The sequence below is a fragment of the Xiphias gladius genome, chromosome 10, assembly GCF_016859285.1.
Source record: "Xiphias gladius isolate SHS-SW01 ecotype Sanya breed wild chromosome 10, ASM1685928v1, whole genome shotgun sequence".
Taxonomy (NCBI): Eukaryota; Metazoa; Chordata; class Actinopteri; order Istiophoriformes; family Xiphiidae; genus Xiphias; species Xiphias gladius.
In genome coordinates, this window is record NC_053409.1 from 19,642,418 (window position 1) to 19,668,529 (window position 26,112).

Here is a 26,112-nt window from a genome sequence, read left to right on the forward strand (position 1 = left end):
CACACACACACACACACACACACACACACACACACACACACACACACACACACACACACACACACACATATATATATATATGAGATCACACACTTATGGAATTGTACATTAGACTACATGTGATATCCAGCACACAGCCACAATCGCTTGGTAGTCCTTTATGCTCAGTGTCAAGTGCTGTTCAAGTCTGATTTTCTGGTCAAGTCTTTAAGAGCATCAGCAATGCTAAAAAGACATGTGGCAAACAAAAACACCACAATTTTCTGCTTATTTAAAAGCATAAATTGCTCACAGTATGTGCTGAATTTAAAATTATATTCAAAGTTAAAGTTATTATTTGATTTTCATCAAATCAGACCTAATTTTTGATACTATATATGGTTGGTATTTATTCTGCTGTAGCCATTAAATGTATTTACACTCATTAGTTACCTCTCTGTACAGTAGTTTGCATTGTGTCCGCCATTCTCACACTGGATTCAAGTTGTGTACACATGCACAAGGGATTCACAGAAAATGATGCATGCACTTACTAGATGAATTCAGAAGATAGGAACTGGTGTAAGCACACATTACACGAAATGTTTGTGCATGTGCATATGTTCAACAATGACAGAATTTGGAAAAGCAGCACATGTGGTCTAGAGCATTTTGATGAGGACACATGTTTGTGTCGGTACAAGTATAGCTACAGCAGTTTACAAAAAAAGACATCAGTTTCATCATGGCCGAACAACCAGCGAAAAGAAAACAGCCTTGTGAAAGTCAGGAGTTTTCTGTCCTCTGTGATCAATAAACGTTTCATTTTGAACAGAACTCTGATACTGTATTATTAAAACACAACAACATTGATTCAATCAAAATTGAAATCTTACAGATCGTAACTTTCTCTGTCAACTCCGTCAAGTGTCGTACCTAAGCTAAGCTTCTAAGGCATGACATGGTAATAAGTGTCTCAGAATCTAGAATAAGTATTTATTGTCAGTCAAATAAAAGTGAAAAACAAGTTGCAAGCCTGCATTTCTACAGAAGCTCTGATCAAAAATGAGAACATGCAAATACTACATTGATCTTTTTACTGTTCATATAATTATAAAATATCCAATTTGTGTCCCATGTAGAGGAAAAAATGCAGTGGGAACAAGACAGCGTGAACAAACTATTTTGTTGAGGACACGAGCTGACCTTGAGCCAGTCTGCAGGGCTCAGTGACCTCTCTGTCATTGAGCAGGCAGGAGCAGCCTGGCAGCGGTCTGAGCGTTACCACACCTCCGCGGTTTTCAATCTCACAACTGGCACTGCCCTGCAGAACTAGAAACAGAAAGCAGAAACACAATCGCACATACTGATTTAGAAAGCTGTGCCAAGGCAGCTGCTGTACTGCTGAATATATTTAGTGCTCAATGCAGCACTAAATAACAGTAAAAGTTAAAAGGACATTTTAGGACATTTTACCATTAATTCTCACTTAACAGTTATAACGTACTGTATATCTTGTGTGTCATATCCTGGATAGTGAACTGAATATTCTATATTTTTCCTATGCTTTTTTGCTGCAGGTACTATCTAGAGCTGTCAGTTTGTTGTATGTTTACTCTGTGATAAAGCATAGTTGTAGGAGGCTTTGAAGATTTCCATTCTTGCAATGTACATCAGCTCAGAAAAAACAATCTCATTGTACAGTTTGAAAAGGAATATTTGCAGCTGGGTGAGGAAACATGGTGACCAAATGAATAACTAATACCTATTTGTGGCTCTTCAAGATGGTCGCGAGGTCCAATGTGGGTGACTCCTTCCTGCAAAAAAAAACAAAAAAAACAAAACCATGATGTAAACTCAAAATCCACATAAACAAAAACATCAAAACAAACCGTGTATATACACTGGTCATTAACTGGGTGTGCTCAAAAAAAAAAGTAACTACATATAGTGACAAGAATGTTACACAATGTTCTTTGGAGAACTATTGTCCTTCCACTTCTAATCTTCCACTTAGCTGACAGAAAAAAATATAATTTGTTTACTTTGAAGTCTTATCTAATGAGATTAAAGGCTTTCTTATATGGTGTGAGGACCACATCTGCTCCCAGGTGGCTTCAGCTCTTCACATGCAGGAAACAGCGTTAATTGTCAGGCCTAAGGGTATGCTTGTCATTGTCAGAATCAGGACAGCTTAAGCTCCCCTGAGTCCTAGCCTCGGAACTAAGAGCCTCTTATCCAACCGAGCTTTATGCATTGCAGAAGTGATTCACATAGAGAGATGGGAGATCGACAGGACAGTTGGAGGGTAGAGTGAAAAGAAATACAGTAGAAGTAAACCTTTTCTCAAGAGTTTTTTCTGTTGCAGAACAGAGAGAAATAGTAGATTCTTCCCTCTCCTCCTCCTGAGATGGTTTCAGTCAAGACGGCTGTCAAAACCACTAACTTGAGAGTTGGGAAAAGTAGTGCAAATGAAAAATATATCGGTTTGTGGGAGTTTGCATCATGTTGTTCATGCAAAGGTGTATTTTTAGTGTAACAGCGTGTGTGCAAATGAGCGATGTGAGTCTCTGGGGATAAAACGAAACTTAGAAAAAGAGATACAGAGTGAAAGTACACCATCTCATACAACCAACACTAACACCATCAACTCTGTTAACATTAACTCCAGCCCTTTTAACTGCAACTCTAATACCTAAACCAAAATGTTTTCATATACATATCCAACTGTGAATTAATTATGCTGAAACCAATACTTACACCACAGTAATGGCAAAAAGAAAAGACCTCACTAAAAGGGACTAGTAACACCAAATCAAACACTAATACTGTTTACACACAGATACAGTAAATCTAACTGTGTTCATATCGTCATACCCTGAGGTGATAGAAGACGACCCCAGTGCTGAGAACATCTCTATCAAGGGTAACCAGGTGTGGTTGGAGGGAGCTGACGAGGAAGCCGGCCTGGTCCCTGTTGATGTCCACACTGTACTGCTCAAGCAGCTCCTTCTTGTCTCTCCAGCTCTCCGACCAGTCCTTCGTCAGCTGCTCCACCTGAGGAGGAGGCACGGATGAAGATGATGAAGGAAGGTAATGAAGAGAAGAGAATAAAAACCAGAGGGGGGGATAAAAACCAAAGTGGTCAATTTCTGTGGCAATAATAGCTACTACTTCTACTATTGCCAGTCCTACAACAACTGCTACTGCTACCAAGACTATTACTACTGCTATTAATAATAATCATAGTTTGTTAGAAATACATATGTTTACCCTATTAAACCACAATGGTCCTGTTATATATTCCAATTTCCTCTTAAGTAGCATCAAAGTTTGTGCGCAATGTTTCAAAATATACTGTATGCTTGTTTACATGTTGTTAAAGGGTCAGTTCAACCAATTTATAAACATATTCCCATGTAACCCTGGTGGTATTTAAATACACACATTTTTTAGGTTTTATTTGATGAGGTTTTGAGACATTCACCACAGGGACTTCTGCAACTGCCCTAATACCCTAATAAAATTAAGGTGAATGTAAATTAATAAGTGTTGCTAAATAAATAAAATTTTTAAAAAATCATATCAGAAAAACTTAATAACAATGTGTCTCTGGAAAAAGTGTCCTAGTCCCATCATAATCTGCAGACCTTAATCTGAATAGTTAACTATTTTTTATGTGGTTTAAAAATAAAAATAAAAAAAAAGGTTCCTAGTGAAGTGTCAGGAAAAATCAGCATAAGTCTCACGGGCAGATATCTCAAAAAAAGGGGAAGGGGCTAGATACAGGTAAGTAAGAAACTTTTTTTCATTTGGGTGAACTGATCCTAGGTTATATCATGTAAATGGAAAATCTTTATACACCTTTTTGTATGAATCTACATGTCATATTTCTATCTTTGTATCTCATCTAAAGTCTTACAGTCTAAACTACAGTTTCATTAGAAGTTGTGATTTTGACCCCATTTGGCCACACAGCATATATGACGATAAATCTGCCTATCAAAGGTTGATGCAACCTTATTACACGGTGCCCTGACTTTCTTTTTTGTGAAATATCTGTCAACTGATGAAAAAACATTCAACTGAATACGAAAGCACACTGGTTTGATGTGTCAATGACTACTGTATCTGTCAGGCATATGTAACCATCTGTGTCGACCCGTGTTACCTTTAGTTCGTTCTGTAGCACAATGTCAGAAAGATTTCCATCCCTCTCATCACTCAGGGATGGACTAGGATTGCGCTGCTGCCAGTCAAGAGAGTAAAAAAAAAATTATCAATCAACATACTGTGCAAAGGGAAAATGTCCCACACACACAATACAATGCACTTCAAGCTTTACCAATCAGAGGATTAAAAATGTCTCAAAGACACAATGCACCGTATTAAGCCGTTGGTACAAAAACTTGTGATTTGGGAATGTCTTTTATTCAAAGCCTCTCAGTCCTAAGAAGGCTTTTTTGGGTAAAACCAGCAGGGTGTGTCTGAGAGAAAGTTAGTGCCATGCGCTAGTCACCATACCATTTCAAAGCTGAGTAGCATGCTCTTCAGCCTGTCAATCTCCTCCCTCAGCTCCCTGATCAGCCGAACACTGGCATCCTGCACAGAAATCAACGTACACACATTAACCTACTACAACATTTAGATCAAACATTAAATTTAGGCATCAGACTCTAAGCAGCCACTGACCTCGTTAACCCGAGGCTTGTTGACAATATTTCTGGCATGGGCAGCATAGCGCAGCGTGCTGAGGGTCTCATTGTAACTGTTAGCTGAGGGTGAGACCGCTGCAACACAAAAACACACAAAAACACACAAGAAAAGACAAATGTACAGCAATTAACACTCACATCACATGAACAGCAATGTCAGTGTAATAAGTAAGACTAGAGAGAAACAAAACAAACCATAATATTAGATTTGGAGCTTACACACACTAAAGTAAACCATTTTCACAGCATAACCATTACTTTCAAAATAATATCATCATCATCTAGGCAGCCGTTAGCCGTTAGTTAACGCCAGGATAAAGCAAATATCAACTTGTTGATTTGCTTCAGATAAAACAGATATTCACAGTGAACCCTTGGAAACCAAAATACCTTTACATTTTCGGTGGGAATTACATCATCTTCATGAGACAATGCAGCCATGAGCAGGGATTGAAAAGTGGAAAAAATTTCTTTGTTGGTACATTCAAGTGCTCGTAGGAAACTCTGACAGAATCTATAGTTAAAGAACACACAAAACCGCCACCATTGTTCTTTAGAGAGGACATTCACATCAATTTTACATATCATGATCAGTCACTGCTTTACCATCCACTGCATGATGGGAAATGTAGGATCCAATGTTGCCCTTAGAAGTAAGGAGATCTCAGCCCATTGATGAGGCGATTCTGACCATATTTTATCTGTCTTTCAGTAAGTTTCCCAATTTTATGGAAGTGCAATTTTAAATCTCTGGAATACCCTTTTAACAATAATATGGACACCTGTGAAACTTACTTGCAATCATAATGGTCTTGGAGTTGCCACCCAGGCTGTCTTTCAGCAGCCAAGTTAGGACTGAGTCTCTGTAGGGGATAAAGCAGTGCCTCCTCCCTCCTCCTCCTCCTCCAGACAGGGAGCTGCTGTGGCTGCCCACCACGCTGCCATCACCCTCTGAGGCCATGCTGTTGATACTCTGGCAGCTGCTAGACATCTGGGAGTTTTGGGCTTTGGAGGCAGCGGAACAAAGGGTTACAAAGGTTGTGGGATGTGTGGAGAAAGTAAAATGGACAGAGTGAAATAAGGATAGAGGAAATGTGGAAGAAAAAACAGGAATTTGTGTAAGTGCATGCTAGATTTTATTCCAAATAAAAACAGTATTAGACATGATCACTGGAGCTTCAAATCAAAATTATAAAACTTTTAACAGTATCTTCATTTACCAAGAGCAGAAATGACAATGCCCAAGGTGACCAGCGACTTGTTGATGTTGGAGCCCTCCGTCAGTCTATCCCTGCAGTAACGGGCGTCTGCTCTCTCACTGTCGAAAAAAGGCAAACAACACGAGGTCCGTGTCATTTGAAATTATTAAATGTAGATGTAGAGAGAATGTGGAATGGAGAGTTAGGTAATCTCAGGGCAGTAGCCACGCTCCACTAGGGGGCAGTTTTGTCAATGACTCTGACTTAAAAGATGATGACAAAAAAAGAACAGGCAACAGAAGGAGAAAGCAGTTTCACCTTCCAGCCAAGTCCACCAGGTTAATCTTGCTGACAGTTTCTGAAGGAAGGTTATTTTCTAGGATTGCCTGTGGTAAAAAGACAAGAGCTATCAGACTGGAAATCTGCTAATAATGACAAATGCTTCACAATAAAATAGATACTAAAAATATGAATTGCATGTCAGAACCCAAGGAGCAATTATTGGCAGAAAATCTGAAACAGGATCATTATCAGAATGATTTATTGTGTGTGATTGTATTGTGAGCTGATAGGGTATTGAGAGAGATGATGACCTGCGTGTACTGGATGGTGAAGATGGCGTGGGATCTGCTGCTGGCATCATGGTTGTGGGTTGCTGCGGTGACGCGGTTGGCAATGCCTTCCTCCAAAAGGTCCATGGCCTGCTTGTAGTCTGACACAACATGCTGAGACAGGTCTGATGGGAAATAAACAGATAGAGAAACAAAACACAGTCCTGAGCAAATAAACCAAGAGTGGTATGGTTTAATATCAGCCTGGAAATGTTGACTAATTGACCTAAATACAAAAATGGAAATATTCATTGGCGCCAAAGTGGATATGAAGATTCACATCATACGATTGTTGGGAACTTATAAAAAACACAGTTTCATATGGAAAAGGATGAAGATCAAAGGGTAAGGTCAAAAATTTACATTTTAAGGTTAAGGTTAAGGTTATTTATGGCTGCCAAAGAAATAAGGTTAAACTGGTAAATTGAGTAAACACAAATAAAAGATACACCATTTAACAGTTTATGCAAACATTTTGTATAGATATGACAGTGAGACTGACACAAGATACTTAAGCAGAGGAGTTAAACAACTAGAGAGCGAAAAAGACACAAACAGGAAATATGTCTCATCAATACTTATTCCCGTCTGATTCGTAATATTTTCCCAAAGCATTTAGCAACCCAAAAAAAAAAAAAAAAAAAAGTGACGATGCTCTACTTCCAGACATGAATCACATCAACTTATGTGGCTGTTAAACACACAAGCACAGATAACCACAACTCTTGTTGCTATAACATGTGTTTACTTGTTCTGTGTTCTAATTTAGGCAGTATTAAAAATATCTGAATAATTTCAAAAACAGTGAGAGTGACAGTAAAACACTGTTGGAGAAGAGAAACTGTGAGTCCTAAATGTGCTCTGTGTGTATCGTGTAGTGTTCTCTCTGGAACCACATGGAAATGACTTCACTTCCTTTGGTCATCTGGGATTTCTCCTGATACAGACAATGAGTGGATGTGGGGCTTTAAGCACAGAGAGGTGGGCGGATGAGAGGAAGAGAAAGAAAAAGAGGGAGTGGAGGAGGATATGGAAAGGGGCAAGAGAAAAGAGAGAAAGTAGAAGAAGCTAAAAGAGGAGTATGGATTAGAGCCAGGGCAACCAATTCTGGACCCGATTAAAAGCCTAACAAGGGAGCAAGATTCCACAACTGACCACACACCACAGTGACTTATAAACTAAAACATACAAGAAAAGAGCTTTATTCAAAATACTGCAACCAATGTTACACATCCAAGTGCATAATTTGCCAAAACTACGCGTGTGTGAGTGTGTATGAAAGTGTAGAGACAGAACCTCTGGTATCCACTCTCATCTCGACTCTCTTTATACTAAGTATTTCGGACAGATTCTTTTACTGTATGATCCACTGCTGAGTGGTTGGATAAATTTTACAAATGCTCATTGGACATTTCTTAGAGCTCATAGCCTGTGAAAGCACCTGATCAGAAGGCAATAAAATTTAAATATGCAAATCCCTACTGTATGTCTGAGACATAAAGTTGCTGCAAGATGATTGAAAAGAACATTTTTCCAATGCACAGACTTAGTGAAATTATCTTAGTTCTAGTTAAATTTGCAGTCTCGAGTTGAGTATTTAATCAGTAAGACAGACAGAAAAACACAACAAGCACAACTTCTATTTTGTGCAATTAAACCTAGAACTGTTTGAATACTGAATTTGAATTATAATTTATTTAATTTGTTTTACTTGCTTTGTGTTTTCTGGGTTGGTTTTTATTCAAGCCCTTAGCACTCTACTTCTCCTGCAAAGGTTTTGTTTTAATGCCTATGTGCATTTTTACTTTAGGTGTACATGTACATGTATTCTTATTTACAGTGTATGAATTTGATGTTCTTCATGTACATATCGTCTGTTTATCTTTTACATCTTTTAAAAAAAAGAAACAATATTAAAATAAATAAAGTATTACTTGGTTTAGGTGCAAGGGTTGAGAATCAGCATTAGTAAGTGTGCCTTTCAAATCTAAACTGAGTTTAGCCCTAGGTACGACTCTACATAAAGATATCTTTGCTGTCTACCACTTTACAAAGTATAGATGCAACCACCCCGAACACTCACCTTGTACATAGGGTCCTTTCTCGGGGTGTTCTCTAACTCTCAGTGAGGCTCTCTTTTTCTGCTCTCCTCCTCTCAGCAAGTCTCTCACACGCTCATTATAGATTTCCAGGAAGCTAGAGGGACAGAGGGATAGGACGACATCATACGATGAAGACGCAGCCCAGATATGTCAGGACTGGATCATTTAATGTCATTTGATTTCCTCTTTACTGTACCTATACAGTCATGCTCAGATGCTTGACTGTATAGGTACAGGGCAGTGTTTTTGAAACTGCAAAAAGCATTATATTTTTGCTTGTGTGTAAGTGGAAAAGCATAATTTTTGTTCAATGAAATTAATATTTCTTTCAGTATGTTGAGGAAGTTGGTTTACATTGTTGATGAACTTCTCCAAAATGACAAAAAAAAAAATAAATTTTTAATCTGCATTGTATTGCCTCTACCTTTTCAGCATAGTTGTTTCATAAGTACTCATCAAATCTCAATTTCAACGTCATGAAAAGACCTAACTGCACTGATTAAAAAGGAAAAGATACTAAAGGAGTCCCACGATAACAAAGTACCTGATTTCGACTCTGCTTGAATTTTGCCCATCTGGAAAAGTGTCCTCAGACCTAAAGAGACCCTGTCAGGGAAGGAGAAATGCAATTTACCTCACACTACAACACTGTATACTCAAGCAGCTAAATTATCAGTGTGCTCACTTCATTTATGGTGCCGACTATCTTACCTGACAGATGCGAGGGGTCAAGCCAATGGAGTCCTGACAGCATACAAAACAAAAACATTACACAGAATGAGGGTAAGGTAGCATTAATTTGACCATTGAGATGTAGAATGGGGTCACAGTTAAATGCTTTTCCTTTCGAATCTTTGCTTATTTGCAGTGCAGCATGGTTTGAATTTGTACTTTGTAGAAATACTTTGTGCATTGACTCCTTTGTGCTTAGTGAGATTAGTTGAGGCCCCAAATGTAAATCCACTCAAATAACATGAAATGCCATGCAACGATGCCAGGGCCAACTCCACCCCATCTCCTCACCGGTGTCCCCATCATGGTGTATGTCTTTCCAGATCCTGTTTGGCCGTAAGCAAACAGACAAACATTGTAGCCCTCAGAAGCTCCGGACAGCACTAACACACCCAGGTCCTGGAACACCTGAGGAGATTAACACACACACCCTCAATCACAAATATACAAAGAAAGTCCAACTAAGAAATGTCTACAAATAACTAGGTGCAGCTCATCGCCTGGATTTCCTTCCCTGTTTCTTCAAAATGTTGAGATGAGGAAGCAGAGTTCTCATGCATGATGAAAATCTGTTTAAATTATAATTAAATACCTTAAATAATGGATATCTTCTAAGTAAGCATAAGGATTCCTGCAAACACATCTGAACGATTGTTTTACTAAAACAGTAAATGCACTTGTAGATTGATGAGGTGTTTACAGTGTAATCGAATACCCTTGATCTTAATTGCATTCTGTTCTTACATGAGTGTAGATTTTCACCAAGGTTTCACGATCACAATGCTGTGGCACCAGGCCAGTGGTGGGGAACTAATGTTGCTTCCTGCTGAGGGGTTTAGGTAAGGAGCAGGGAGGTCAGCTAATACTCTAGGTAAACTATTTTACAGAATGTGTGAGAGAGAAACAAATGTCGGGGTGAAAAAGCTTCAAAAAGTGATTTGGTCGGGAAAATAAACCTTGCCTAAAAGCACAGTGGTGATATGGGGGATCTGGGAGAGTCCCACTCAAAACAATCAACTGAGGCTTCTTGTTTTCTTTCTCTCTGTGTCTGCATCTGAGAGCCAAACTCCGGAGATTACTAGAATGAGGTCAAATCACAACCCCTCTTTTTTTTTTTTTTTCTTTTTTTCCTTCTTATTTTTCTGCAATTTGAAATGTTTTTCACGTGTTGCATGTGTCTTTACTGAAACAGAGTGAGATGAAAAATTGAAAATTTATGTCTCCATAAATCACAATGATCACTGTTACAGGTAAGTTTTATATACAGTAACCATCTTTACATGAGAAACACATGAGAAACATATCAAATATGTTTTCAAGTATTTTTTGTTTGGTTTTTTTTGTTTGTTTTATTTTGGCAATGATATTTTTAAAGTCAAGTGAAGTTAAAGTTTTAATGTCATTTAAAATGTAACTTATCAAGATAATATCATATACAGTAACCATTTTAGCCGAGATATCATCCTATATATTTGTTTTTGTTTTGGTTTTTTTGGCACATGTCTGAACTATAGTAGCAATACAAGAGGATTAAGATAATTGTGATGTCATCAAATGGCTTGTTCTGCTGAAGCGACAGTTTAAAACCCCAAAATATTCATTTTACTATCATATGAGCCAAAGAAAAGCAGCAAATCCTCCCAATAAAGAGGCTGAAATAAGAGAATGGTTGGCATTTCCTCTTGAAAAATGACAAAAGATTATATCGATTATCAAAAAAGCTGACAATTATTTTCTGTCAATCAACTGGTCAAACAGTGTACACCTAAAAACCAGTTAAGACTCCAATTAAACTGGTTAGCAAAACTGGTGAGTTTTCCAGAGTTGACAAACAGCCAAGCAGCATATTAAATTACTTATGTTAAAGTCGCAGAGGAATTGTCCAGGTCAAGTGAGAGAACACATCGGTTGAACATTTTTCCATGGCATCACAGAGGCAAAGAATTTGAAGATATTTGTTTTTGATTAGTATCAGAGTCAGACACACTGTATCATGACAGACTTTGCAGCATATGAAACACTTTGCATGGTGAGCAATATGGATTTTCACCATTTAATATCATGTATAATAAGAGTCAGCCGTGCCTGCTTTTGGTTGTGTGCGGGCACTGGTGTTGCTGGTTAGAGGTAAAAGTAAATGGATAAATAATCAGTCTTTTCTACTGTTATCGTTCCTTTGTTCATTACTGATAAGAAAAAAAGAGACTCCATCAGAACCAGGTCCTGGGGACATGTGACCTCATCAGCAACCCAGCATCTCACTCCAAAGGCAATATATGCCTTGAGGGGCTGGCAGCAACCTGATCTAGACCAGACCTGAGACGCAGCACATTCTCCCCGAGAACCATAACATACCGTGGAATCAGTGAGGGGGTCCCCTCCCCTAGCCCCTGGGCTCAAACCTGGACCATGGTGACTGGTGGGTAAGTACACAGAGGAGAGAGGAGGAATGCTCTCAGCGCTCCCACGATCTCCCAGAATCAAACGAAGGAATATTTTCAACATACCTCCTATGTGTTTGAGTGTGTGTGGGTACCAACCACTGTCAGGAGAAGCGAGAACCTGGAGCTAAGCCTGTGTATACTCTAGGCTTACAAAACGTTGGGAATAGGTTTAGGTTGGATGTGGTTGAAAGTTCTTGTGAAAGGCCCGGTCCTTGTGAAAGCAGCCTGAATGGATTCACTGGTCATCTGGTTGTTTTCAAGACTGTGTGAATCCGTGTGTGTTAATAATCAACAGTCGTGCGTTTTCTCTGAGAGAAGTAAAATGTTCAAAACTGACACGGTGGAGTGAAGCTCGCAAATAGACCAACGTCTTATTTAACCACCATGACCAAGTAATAAAGCAAAACCAGTGAGCAAACCAAAACCCAAAGTCAGGACAGAGACTTCAAACATATAAAACAGAATACTGATTACCTGCTTGAAACGACCATCAGCACCGTAAGTCACTAAAATTGTATAAGTATGATTATTTTTAGTTCCTTTGCTATAAAACGCCACTGAATATGCAGTTAAAACACCAGTTGATGTCCATTTTAGGGCTACAACTAACTACTATTTTAATTATTGATTAATCAGTCGATTATTTCTTTCAATTAATCAATAAAGTGTTTAGTCTATAAAATGTCAGAGAATACTGAAAAACGCCCATACCAAGGGGACATCTTCAAATATCTTGCTGTGTCCAATCCAAAGTCCAAAACCCAAAGATATTAAATTAACTATCATAAAAGACCAAGAAAATCAGCAAATATTCACAATTTATAAGCTTGAACCAGTGATTTTTCCAAAATCTTGCTTAAAAATTGATCAATTATTCAAATTATTGCTGATTAATTTTCTGTCAAAGAACAAAATTATCGACATTTCAGTGCTAGTCCTTTTACAGACCATAAAAGTACAACTACGTTAAAAATTGTTACCTTTCATCTGTTACTTCACAACCCTACAAGTTAAGACACAATTAGTCAATCAACAGAAAACAACAACATTTTTGATGATATATTTATCATGTAAGTCAAGCAGAAATGTCAAGCAGTCTCTGGTTCCAGCCTCTCAAATGTGAGGATTTGCTGCTTTTCGGCCTTATATCATAAGAAATTGAATATCCTTTAACCTTTTTCTGACAGTTTACAGACTGAACTATTATCAAAAAAGAACTATACAGATCAATCAAAAACAAAAACAAAAAAAACTGATAGTTTCAGCCCTAAACCCAACAGACACTATTTTTCATTTTAAAGTATTTCACCGTAGCCTAGCCAACCATGTGCCGACAACAGCCACGTGTAACTAGTAAAAGTGCTGCTTGCTCAGTGACCTTATAAATCACCCAACAGGCGGTGTGGTAGAAACATCTAACACGTCATTATTCCTATGCATAAAAATCTATTTTAAGCCTTTTAAGTACAGTAAAGGATCTAACTAACTTGTGTTATTTAACCTTTTTATGATAGAAAAGAATAATTTGTAACAAACATTTAGGCTGTATACAGCAATATATTGTATACAGCATATGTAGGTCTAGATTCAGAAAAACAAACCACATTGTAAAGCCAAAGCAGAATCTACTATTTTGTTTTATATTAAGAAATAAATTGGGAATGAGAGCATCTTATGTAACTGTAGCTCAATAAACAGTATCAAGACTACAAAAGTCAAAGTGTGCAATCCACTGCAGTCCAGACCACCAAGTGTTGCCCCCTGCTTCTTGGCTGAATGGAGGCTTAAACATGAAGACAAAAAGCAGCGCCGCCCCTGTCTTGTCCTCATCCCACTATTTAAAAACAGACACAGACACCCTCTCCTCCCTCAAACAGAGAGAATCAGCACAGCTCTTGTTAAAGTTGACCCTCTTAAATTCACTCTATGGGGGCTGGGACAGGGCTGAGGGTCCTCCAGGCTTAGCACAAAGAGCAGGAACTTCACTTCAACTCTCCGCTCCCTCTTTGAGCCTGACTATCATCTCTGTACACAATTCCTAATCATATTTTTTGCTCTGTTTCTGCCTGTTTGTTTTCATTTAAATTCTACAGAACACTTTAAGTGCCCTCTGCACAAATCCACGAGAGGAAGTTGAACCTTCTTTCAACCTCTTTTGAGAATTAAAACTGTGTATGAGTTTGTCTAGACAAGCAACATTAAAACAATCCTGTTGTTTGTCATCACTGTCACATCAAATTAAATCAGAAGATGGTAATTTGTGTCATTGTACTCTGGCTGCTTAAATGGACACAATGGCCCTCTGTCACAACCTACTTTCACAGTTTGCAGCACCCTGCAGCACTGGGAGGTATTTTTGGGTTAACAAAGCAGGTGAGGCAAGAGACAGGTTGGGAATGTAAATGTATCCCAGAAATGAAGCAGGGAAAAAAAGCCTGGAGATAAAGTGACCTGGCAAGCATGCAGGCCGAACGGTCACCTCAAAATACACAGGGGACAGACTAAATACTTCCATTAAAAGGAAGGCTGTTGTCATCAGCGGGCCATTGTGTGTTTATGTGCGTGTGTGTATCTCTGACCTGTTAAGCGACTGAGGGGAAGCAGCATCCACAACAAGTACAAATCTTTAGAGTCTGCTTCCCTCTCTGAGAAAAAAATATACAAACAATGTAACAATGAAAGAGGAAATGCAGAATATAGTTTTCATTCTTGAGCAGGAAATGCAGGTCAGATTCACTGGGTCAAAATAGAGAGTAAGGAAGGAAGAATAAAACAAGGGTTTGGGTTCAGGGGTAGTGGCAAAAGGCTTCAGACTTTACAGAAAAGGAGGGGTTTAATTTGGCTAGGATATGTCACATATATAAAAGTTTTCCAATTTAAAAGCCAGTTGATGACTTTTTGCACAGTTCATCCATAATCACCCAACTTTCACTCAATTTCTTAAGTATAAACTATCTAATAAAACAGAAAAAGTTGGTGGAAAACGGCCTTCAGAGAAAATAGGTGTCACTTTAAATGCAGGTCACATGCTACTGTCACAATTTGCAATATATTTTTGTTGCAGAAAGCAGGTTAGACTACATACAGATTTAAATTGATACTGCCACATGATATGTATGACAGCCATTTTCAAACTAGGCAATTACATACAGAGAGATATTATTTTGTAAAAACTTACTTTGGCAACAGATCTCAAAAGTTAAAAACTCACATGCGCATCTAGCTAAGTAGGACCAAACCCCTCAGATGAAAATGAGGTCTCCTGAAGGAAAAAGTTGGGTTTCATGCCAGAGATCGGGACCATGATAAATACTGTGATCCATTTTTGTTTTGAAACACAGGAAGAACTTTTTTTTCCAAAGAGGAAGCCTAGTTTGTGGCCTCGTAACACAGAAAAAAAAAAAAAAGTGGAGGAAGGCAGTGAAGTAGGTGAAAAATGTTGAGAAACGGTAGCAATCGAGAAATAAAAAGAGACAGCATGATAAAGACAGGCTGACAAGAGTGAAAAAGTGTTGTTGTAATGCCTCTGTAATGAGTTAAGTCCTGTAATCACTAGCTGTGGAAAATGCCAATTGCTCGTCTGGTTTTATGTGGCCAGTTCTACACTAAACTCTGGAGAAGTATTTTTGTGTAGAGTGCGTGTGAGTGTGCGTGTGTGTGTGTAAATGTGTGTAAAATGTTGTCAAGGGTGATGGAAAAAGGCCAGCCAAGCAAAGTGACGCACTTTGCCACATTTAAAAACTTCAGCTTCTCATTGCTTTTGCCAGATTTGAGGCTACCAAGGGGACCGAGATTAGTTTTCCCTCCAGAGCCGCTCTCACTGGGAGGGTGTTTCTGAGCGCAATGCAAAGACACAAGACTGCAAGCGAAAAAATATGTTCAAAAAGAAATGCAAATTTCTCCCAAACAGTGTGTCAAAAAAAGAACTTAACGGCTATCAATTCATATAAAATAATTTCCCTCGCTAATTGTCCCTTTCTAGGAGTGGACAGCTGCAGCAGAGGCAAGGGTCCCTCGGTTCCTGCCCCACACTTTCCAACTGGGTTACATAAACACAACAGCTGGGCCCTGACTAAAACTAAATTCTTTTGTTTAGACACTAGAGATCCTTGTCCTGACTTCCTGCGAGATATCTGAGTTGGAGAATCAGAAGTGAAAAGAGAGGGAAATGTGTAGAAAAGGTCCACAGGGAGGACACAGAGAGGGACACAGAATCACATGCAGCAAGAAGACATAGAGAGAAAGCTGTTTGGCCGGAGTTCAACCACACACTCATTTGTCACTCTTAGACAGAATTTGTAGGTCAAATTAGCATGGAAGGGCAGAGAGTCTGCAAGAGAGGGAGGAGGGAGAGACAGAGATGTGCAGGCCAAATAGACAGGCTGCTCCTCATTATTCAGTCCTCCCTTCAAATGGAAACGAAGGACAAGGAAGTGAAAAAATTTAAGGCAAGGGGTACTCTGGCAGTTAATTCCACTTTTCAGTGTACACTCTCACTGCAACTGACACAGGGGCAAAGGCTAGACTTAAAACAAATAAATAAAACCGTATCTGGAGAATGTTGAGGGATTTGCTGCTCCTACCCCAATCCTTGTTAAAGAGGCCGAAGCACAACACTGTAGAGCAGAGCTGCATGTCACATTCTTTATGGCAGCCTGGAAAATGTTCTTCTCCAGCGTTTAGCCTGATGGGAGCCTTGTGTGACATCCATAGGGTACAGTGGTACAGTATAGATTTCTTCACTAGGGAATAAACTGGTGCAATATTACTACAGTTTGACATGAAAACTGTTATTCTTGCCTTGTTTGATACCATTTGAGTCTCTGATTTAGGAACCCACGCCCATCTGTTACTCTATAAATAAATAAAAAACTGGGGCTTATTTGCAGATTAATCGATAATGAAAATAATTGTTAGTTGCAGCCCTACCAAGGCGTTTATTGTGGAAACGCATTTTACAATGATGCAAAGAAAATTAAAAAAGACTAAGAATGATTTTCTCATATAATTCAACCAAGGTCTGATTCGTGCACCTGAGTTTAATCTTCAGTCAATAAACTGAGGGTCCAATCACTCTGAAAGGAGTTAGCTGCACCTTTCACGATGTACATCTATCTAACCACTTTCAGTCTTTCTTGTAACAACTCCTGTCATCCTCTGCCTTCACTGATAGAAAGCCGTAAGTCTACACATAAATCACAAGGGCTTTTCCTGTAACCATTTGGTCTAGGTCTCATATTTCTTTGTTGACAGCATGTGGTTTATTTGGTGCCCTATTTGTAGTTAATCTGAACCAGGCTGAACTGGACTTTTGGCTCTCGGTCCATCCATGTGTTGAGGGGGAGTAAATGCTCACGTGTGTGTTGAGAATTCTGCCCATAGACAGAGAGACTATTCTTCCCCCAGTCTGCAGCACTACTGACACACAAACCTAGAAACACTGCGAGTATAATCAAATCCTGCACTGCACTGACAGAGGCACAGAGAGATAGAATAATAGGAGGAGAAGGAGGAGAAGAAGGAAAAACCCCAGCAAGCTGACTCTACTTGGCCATAAAAACAGCATTGTGCTCTGAGCCGAATCCTCAGCAGTGACGTCTTAGTGCTGAAATTTAACTGTGAAAAATTACTTAGTGAGGCAGATGTGAGTTTGGCATGTGAGAGCTGCAGAGGCACAGAGGAACACCCCCCATCCCCATCCCACCCAAGCAATTCACATTCCCACTTTCTCCAATCAGTTTCTCTTGCCATTCCCTGTATCTCTACCCAGACTCAAATCCTCTGCTTCTCTTTCACTTTCAGCTCCCATGTTTCTTACTGTCAGAAGCAATAAACAAGCTGAGAGGTTTGTGTTAGTAAATAGAGAAAAAAAGCTGTTTATTAGCTATATATCTAGGCCCAAAACAAAGGCAGCGCTTAGACAAATAGCCCCACTTCTGTCATGCATTAACTCAACAGGTGGTTCCCATTATGGATTATAGTTCTCTTCTAAAATCCTACCTCTCCTCACCTGGCAGAGCTTTTTCCATCCTCTCTGCTCAACTTTCTTCTAGAAACTTCCTTCACCCAAAGATACAACTTAAAAACTGAGCCTCCCTCACTGTAAGACAAGCTTTTTTATTGTGGCGAGCCCTCGGCCACAAGAATGCAACAACGTCTGCATCCCAACATATAGCTTAAGATATCACATTTCTGACTGCCCTCTCTGCTCCACAGAAGAAAGAAACCCCCACATGATGCATGGACATATATAGTAGACAGTGCAGAGCAGAAGGGGGGTACAGGGGCTGGGAGGCCAGTCTCTAACGGGTGCTGGGTGTGGTTGGATAGCGCTGGACTGTAGAGGCAGAAGTTAATATCCAGTTTGCCCTTGTCTCCGTCTCATGGGGACTAGAGAGTAGGATGAATTCATAGGAAGTCCCTCCTCCTGTTATGAAAAAAGTAAAGCATGCTGAAATATATTTTTAAAGTAGAAATCATGGGAAAATCTGGCGCTGGCAAAAGCTGGATCAACTCATTAGGCTGGAAAATTTGTAAAAATATATGTGGTTTGATATTTGATGAGAGGGAAACAAAATCTATACTCTCACTTCAGAGCAATTAACTAAATGAAATGCCACTAAGTGAAATGAGGCGACACAACAGAATATTGTTGCAGAATTTGGTTGTGTATAACAAATCTGATTACTCAACCGACCTCTTGGGCAGGCTCTTCACTGTTTCTAAGAAGCAATTTGTCTGGTAAAATGGTTAGAGTGGAGACACTCACTGTCTCTTCAGATCCACCATAGAAATAACTGCCCTATGCTCAATTCAAATATTTTCAACTGTGATGTGATCAGTAAATGGCTGATGTGATCATCTAGCAGATTCCTCATTAAAGAGATAATTCTTTGGATTCTCATGCTGGAGAAGAGGTCAGATTTAGATCCCGCAGCTCTGTCCTTCACTGGTGTCCTTTCGCCCATCTCGGGTCAACAGGGGAATGTTTTGTGGCAGCCAGGCCACTGTGACTGGACACAATTCTGCCGAGGATAGAGGCAGCCAAAGCAAGAGCCAAAGAGAGGGGAAAAAAAAAAAAAAAAGGAGAGAGGAAGAAGTGCTGTGTTGTCTGTGTCTCAGTGCAGTGTGTAGGCCGTCATCACAGCCCTGTCTTTCTTAAGCACGTACAAAGGCAGCTCTGACCAGAAGAGAGGCAGGCACTGAGGGGGTGGCAGAGGAGGGAACCCCGTAGAGAAAAGAAAGAAAAAGTGGACAAACTGCAGCTATTGTGCTGAACAATGAAAACTTGATGGATATACAAATTAATAACAAGTAAAATTATCTAAAAAAAAGATCTCTCTATATGAATAGGTTTTGGAGAGATTTCCTGTTATGGAATCAGGCACCACTTCCTCTTGATCTGAAGCCCTTCTCAGGTTCCAGAAACACCCTCCAATCCAAGCAACACAAAGATATCTAATCGTCCAATCACGGCCACGACATGAAAAGCAAACTGACTCTAACCATGCCATATCTGAGGCAAAGAGACTTCTGGGTAACAGATAAAGCAGATATCGTATCCGCCGAGTGGCCATCTGTGTAAAAACATACAACCCAACAAACAGCCCTTTTGTTGTGGTTTGTCTTCGAGTACAGTGTATCCTTCAGGCCATTTTCTTGGTACAGAGATTGTGTCTGTCTAGTGTCAACTTGTGGCCAAAACCCTGAACAGCATGCACATGTTCTCCACCCACAAAAGGGCACATAACATGGCAGAAAAACAAGAAAAATCTTTAGGTAGCGCTGCACAAATGGTTACATGTCAAACCAGATTCCACCAAATCACCAAAAATAGATATATTCATCCATTACTAAGGACATAAACTGTTGACTAATCTCACCTGCAATATTAATACTGACTTCAGTATTCCAGTATTAAAGACAATACTTGGATTAAGAAATTGCCATTTAAAAACAAATATGGTGATTGTTTCCGCCGGAGAGCCCCCTTTGTGCTGGTTCTCCTTTCTGAATCAACTGTCCTGCATATTTGTGAGAGAATCTTTCAAAGTACTGTTAATTTTGCTAAATTTCCATTGTGATAGCCACAACTTTGATTTATAGTAGCGACATGAAAGAAAATTAGGGTTAAAGGTTGAGTACTGGATGTAAGCTCAGATGTACTAACACACTGTGCAGGGTCATTTCAGTCATTATTTGGATTACTGTATGCCCCATGCCATGTAAATGGGAAAAGTTATGGGAAAACTTGTAACAGCTGTAATAGTTCAGTGAGCAAGTGTAAGCATAAAACCTTAATTATTATACGTTGTTATTTAGAGTAGGGTCAAGAAGCAGACATGATACCTCATGTAAACACAGCCAGTTAGGGAGTTAGTTCATTACCTCCTCCTGCGAGGCATAGTGAGGGTCTGCAGGGTCAACCGACCAGTAGCTGTAGTCAAAACAAAACTCCAGAAGCTTCTCCCTGGAATCTACAGCACCGTCCGCTCGTCCATCCAGCTTCAGGGAGGAAAAAGGGAAGAGTAAAGCACATAAGGATTACTTTTTGACTTCTTTATAGGATCTGAACCTTAGTGACTAATGCTTATCATCACACAGTGGCAGGGTCAGTTATATCATAGAAATATAACAGGAATTTGTTTAACAGTACTTCACAATACTACACTGCATACTGACAAACACTTAATGGGCACAATGTGTGTATGTATTTAATAACATGAAGAGTCAAGTAATAAAAAAATAAGCCAGGTACTAAAGCTTTTGTTTATGGGACCGCTTCAAGCGAGCTGTTTCCATCATTAACAATGCATTCACTCCTCCTTCAGTCCTTTATTCGCCTCAGTGCATTAACACTAAACACCTTTCTGCTTACTGTGAGTGAATCCTGAACTGAGGAAAAACAGCACGGCAGCATTTAGACTTGTCTAGGCACAGCAGCTGTGCTGGAAAACAGTCCAGTATCTAGAGTACTGTCTCAGTTCAGTGATGTTCAGTGTATTCCAGGATCTTTTTTGAGACCGAGGGTTGTAAATCTCTAAATGTCAGTGGAGAAAATGGCGACTGTAGCTGATCTATATTGGATGTCTATCTCTATGATTGATTATCAAGCTTGGCAATATATTGGTATGACGTCAGTATTATAAGACCATGTAACTACTCAAGCAAGATGGTGCTGCTCTCGTGGCGACTTGTTGCAGCAGTTCCTGTTAAAGGTTCCGTACTTTTTTGTGTTTTCCTGGGCTTTATTCAGACAGTCTTTGTTGTTATCTATCATTATCTGTCTATTATATATCACCAGGGATCTAAATTGTCATAATATCAAGAAACACAATTGCAACATTACAGTTAAAATTTTTTGCACTCACTTGGCCATTTCAAAACAGGTTAAAGAACTTAATTTTTAGCCCGAATAATCTGCTTCCTTTAAAAACTAGAATTTTAAATGAAAACTGGTAAAAATCAAAAGTGCTGATCTGTGTATACCACCTGACACATGTTTTGATTAAATTATGTATGTTCTATGTGTATACCGTCAAATGAGAGCTGAAGCAATTAGTAGGTTAATCGATAAACATTGAGAAAAATGGTGAGTCTTTAGCTGTTGTTCCTTGATTCTGATGGCTGAACCTGATATTTACAATAACAAATAAATACAAATAATATTTAACATATGCAATTTTGTTTTTCTGTCAAACTCCATTAAACTTCAAGGGAAATTTTTGAGATGACATCAAGGTATCGTGTTTACATTTGATGAATTCAGGATCAGTTGCAAATACAGCAACACTGGAACTGGAAAGAGTTAAATGTCTTATGTGTCTAATGTCTAAACTAAGATACATAAACTATGAAACTGATGACTTTATCATCTACGCAAATCATCTTTCCTTCCTATGACTGCAGAATTGGGCAACACTAAGCTCTGGGTATCAATTTGTACTCGGCAATTTACTCGCCTGAAAGAGTGATTGTTTAACCCCTCAGCACTTTTATGAAATTCAACAATGGCCTTGTAGTGTGAGGGATTAGCCAAGAGCAACACTGGCCACATTCAAATCTCCTGGCCAAAAAGGCTCCAATCACTGACAAACGGGGTTACGGAGAACTAACTTGACAATTTGTAAGAGATAACCTGTCGTATTTTCCTTCTTCCACAAGTTTTAATTTAATTCAGTAGATCTTTAAAGCTTGTATCCCTTGCTGTTTGTGAGCGTTGCCTTTATGTCCTGTTAGAGTCATGCTTTTTTCTGTCTCAGATCGTCCAAAACTGTCCCACTTTCCATAAATAATTATTCCCAGGAGGCCCGCAAGAGCCTTGGAGTCTTCATCCTTTTCCATGGCAGAGAGAAGAGATATGTGGTTGGTCTCTGATTTTCTCCCCCTCCCACCCAATTCCTCTCTATACATCTGCATTTAAAATGTAACCAAACGGGGCAACTCTGTACGTACGAATCTGATAACAACGTACATCATACACGTGGTAAAGTTGGAGCCCAATGTGAGTTATGAAATTAGTTGCGAGCAGAATTTCTTTTATCTTTTTGTAGATTTTCATCATTTGTAAACATTTACATGAACATTTTTGATATGATCTTCAACAGGGCTACCACAAGCTATCTCCAAGCTGTACCCTTCAAAGGATTTCTATCATCTCAACACTGGCTAATGCAAACATTCACATCAGTGAAATACAGTTTTAAACATGCTTACAAGCCTTTAGAGCTCACATAATAATATAATTATTACTCCTATACTTTGGCAAATAGGACTGTTATTAGTAAAGGCCTAGAACCGGATTCCCGAGTGTCCAGACTGCATGTGTTTGACAGGAATGGTCTCTCAATCCATGTGCGTGTCTCACTGTGTCTGTGTGAGGTCAACACATATAATAAACAACAATGAAATCAAGCAGGAAATGGCCGACCCAAAGCTGTAAACATCCTGTTGCTGTGACAGATACTCTCTACACGCTACTCCCAATTCACCCAGTCCAACACACCAAAAGACTCACACACACACAGACTCAGTATTAGGTATTTGGGATGCTTGTATGTAGAAATACTCACCTTCCCATTTTGGATCCTCACAAACTTATCCTCCACCTGAACCGCCAGCTTTCCTCCATCCGCACCCTCCCTGTGGACAAGAGGAGAGCGACCGGTTTTACCGCTGTCAACTTCTGTCAAGTGAAGAGAACATTAACACATGCTTCCAACTGAGAGGAGAAGATCTAAGGGACACTATCAGTATTGATCAGTGTCTCCAACTCCAAATGCAAACCGGTGGTTTTCACTTTGGATTCAGATACTGTATTATCACCCCATAGCCTTTTTCAAATTGGTTTAAAATCCTCTCTTGCTGTTGTTAATATAATTGAGAGGGTGTCCAGATAAATTTAGGCTAATTCCGTTTCACTGGAGGCCATCACATGACAGTTACAACAATGAATCTTTGTGTGCATGTGATCCATGAAATTGCCACTCAAGAGTTGTGAGTACCACTGACCAGTTTCAGATTCAAATGAAAACAGACCCTCAAAACTCTCCAGAGACTTCCTCTGATGAGAAGGCCTGGGCTGTTTCCACAAAGTCGAGAGAGTGCGCAAGTGTTGTGTGTGTGTATATAACTGGGACCGTGTGTCCTCGTATGTGTGCGAATGTGAGCTAAACAAGGTCAACTCAGCTGTGTTTGGTTCAGCAGCTGGACCAAGCACGTCTGATGCAACATATGTGAAACTAAACGCAATAACAACAAGGAGCTGAGAGATTTTAGATCTGCAGGAGCGTTAATGATGCCAAACGCTGCCTGTAGTGCAAACGCTTCGTCTCTGTGGTGGGTTCGGGGCAGACGAGGAGGCTGTTTTAATCATCAGCTCCCCCTGTGCCTCACCACGCGGGACTAATTTTGCCAACCCCAGCAGTGATGACCCAACCCAAAACCGCCAACCTTCAATCTCAGGCTCCAACCATCATGGAAGAGAGGAGTTGGGGGTGGAAAGAAGTCAACTTCATACGAAAAAGTGCTTCGATACAAAGCTACGATGAGATATTTCACAATTGGGTTGACATGTTTCTTGCACATGTGAGAGGCTGCCTGCGCTCCCAGGGGGGCCCACCGAATCCTATTGGGTCAACTAAAACAAAGAGCAACACACTTCTATGTTCGACCAAATGAGGAATGTAGCTGACGAGGCTGGTGTTAATGTTATCTCTGTCGCACAGCAGGCCCTTCTTCAAATATATAAGCAAGGAAATACATCCTTCACTTAAAAATTAGAAAAGAAAAGAGGACAGTATGAGTGTCAGAGCAAGAAATCAGAAAGGACAGATTTGCATGACAGTGAACATTATGTATAAGAAATTCTTTTGTTATGTAAAAGACCAGGAAGACTAGTTGAAAGAATCATTGTCCAGCCCTTCATAGCTTGAATAATGCTTTGTTATGGTACTGTAGTGGCCTTTAGATCAAGCACCCCTGCAAAACATCCTGCAGAAGTTCAGCGTAATTCAATGTACTACTATAGAACTTACAAGCACTATACCTCCATACCCTGAAGACCTGTTACTCAACATGTTGTAGCAATTTGCCTGTTAATGTAAAGGGGTGCTCCAGTGGAGCAAAGCAACTTTGCAACATCCTTGTGTTACTTAGCTACTTCAACAGCAGATTTTACAGCACTGTTAAATAAGGTGAACTTTTTTTTTTTTCCCTCCATAAGTGCTTCTCACTAAATGAGGGGAATCGCCTACAGTGAAATGAGCAAATGGAAATTAAGTATGTTAGATGATTATTCATCAAATGGAAAAAAAAAAAAAGAAAAAAAAACTGAAGTCAAATATGAGGAACTTTATTTCAATTTGTAGTGTAGATCAAAGACACTAGATGTCAAGCTGAGTTTAGAGAAAGTAACTATAAAATAATGTACAGGAATATTTCAATCTGATGGAGCCATATGCAGCCATACAAAACATGGAGTCATGAGTTTCAGTCATTGTCAGCATCACATGGCTTGAAGAACCGGGACAAAGGATACATATGATACTGTCAGACAGAACAGAACAAGATGATTTTTATGGCTGCAACTAACGATATTTTTCATTACTGATGAATTGATCGTCATTTTGTCTATGCAAACCACTTTCCAGAGCCCAAGGGGACATTTTGAAAAAATTGCTAGTTTTGTTCATACAAAACCCTAACGTATTTAGTTTACTATCATATAGGAGAAAATATTTTCTCCTATATGAAAGTATGTTTTTTTTCTCCACTATTTCCATGGTGAATTAGCCGGTTATTCAAAACATTAACTGACACTGATTCATCCAGGCTGCAGTCATACACAAAGCTAAACACATCACAAATAGTTTCTAATTAACTGTCTAATTATAAACCCCATTGGTTATATGGGGTTTATAATTGTTGTGTAAAGATACATAGCTGCAGTTAAGACACTTTAAACCTTATCTACCTCCTTTTTTTTTTTTTTTTGCACATTACTCAACGCCACACAAACTCGCACACACGGTGCGACTCGTCAGACAACATTACTGACAGCCACAGATGTCATTATTCACCATGTGCACCACTTGTACTAACCACTGCACAGTGGGGTTTTTTTTTTTTAGATAGCTAACCTGCTAGGAAAACGTTTATTTCTTTGTGTGTGTGTGCGTGTGTGTGTTTCGTAGAGGAAAATGGACAATAGCGCTAATACAAAAGGCAATGTGAGGGAGCATAATGTTTTGTCTGTTACTGGCAATTTCCCATGGGTGGCAACACTAGCAACAACAGTTAAGACATGAAGTTAGAAATGGAGGCAACTGCAATAAAGTAGCTCTGACAAAGTACGTTTATTAAGCCTTTTAACCGACGTTGTGTTTACCAGCAGAGGAAATAAGTTTTAGCTAACATAAGTGCTTACCTTGCGTTGAGAGGACGGACTCGAATGGCAACTTTAACGTTTGCCATGGTGCCTAGCGGAGATTTTGCGCACAACTCAGCGGCTGACCAACTCGGAGCGGCTGTAGAGCAACGTTACCCATGAGGGCATGTCGAGTCTTTCTGCTTATTAATCCGGCAAAAAAAAAAACAAACAAACAAACAAACCCCGAAGCAGGGGAGGAAACTGCGCCGCCCGCCCGCCCGCTCGCTCTTCAAGTCATCTTCGACTGGCCGGTCGCGGGTCCAACCCAACCGCCCGCCGCGTCTCTTCCAAAACTCCCAACCGAAGACTGAAACTTCCTGCCGGACAGGGAGGGAGGAGGGAGGAGGGAGGAGGGATGCTGCCGGATACTCCTCCTACTAGGGGCCGTATTCAAATCGGT

General features: G+C 39.6%; 1 protein-coding gene across 3 annotated transcripts in view; it reads right to left on the reverse strand.

Moving 5' to 3' along the window:
* The window catches only part of stard9 (StAR-related lipid transfer (START) domain containing 9), a 43,842-nt gene extending 17,981 nt beyond the window's left edge, over positions 1–25,861 (reverse strand). For all 3 annotated transcript variants that reach the window (XM_040136655.1, XM_040136654.1, XM_040136653.1), the window contains exons 1-17: positions 25,710–25,861; positions 22,855–22,924; positions 20,171–20,287; positions 9,630–9,746; positions 9,318–9,350; positions 9,151–9,212; positions 8,588–8,700; positions 6,487–6,629; positions 6,212–6,279; positions 5,915–6,012; positions 5,490–5,699; positions 4,672–4,769; positions 4,504–4,581; positions 4,151–4,228; positions 2,857–3,036; positions 1,745–1,796; positions 1,186–1,311 (exon numbers count right to left, since the gene is read on the reverse strand). In XM_040136655.1, the coding sequence (XP_039992589.1) occupies positions 1,186–1,311; positions 1,745–1,796; positions 2,857–3,036; positions 4,151–4,228; positions 4,504–4,581; positions 4,672–4,769; positions 5,490–5,699; positions 5,915–6,012; positions 6,212–6,279; positions 6,487–6,629; positions 8,588–8,700; positions 9,151–9,212; positions 9,318–9,350; positions 9,630–9,746; positions 20,171–20,287; positions 22,855–22,924; positions 25,710–25,756 (1,690 nt within the window). In that variant the 5' untranslated portion in view covers positions 25,757–25,861. The remainder of the gene's footprint in view (positions 1–1,185; positions 1,312–1,744; positions 1,797–2,856; positions 3,037–4,150; positions 4,229–4,503; positions 4,582–4,671; positions 4,770–5,489; positions 5,700–5,914; positions 6,013–6,211; positions 6,280–6,486; positions 6,630–8,587; positions 8,701–9,150; positions 9,213–9,317; positions 9,351–9,629; positions 9,747–20,170; positions 20,288–22,854; positions 22,925–25,709) is intronic.
* Positions 25,862–26,112: the final 251 nt, after the last annotated feature.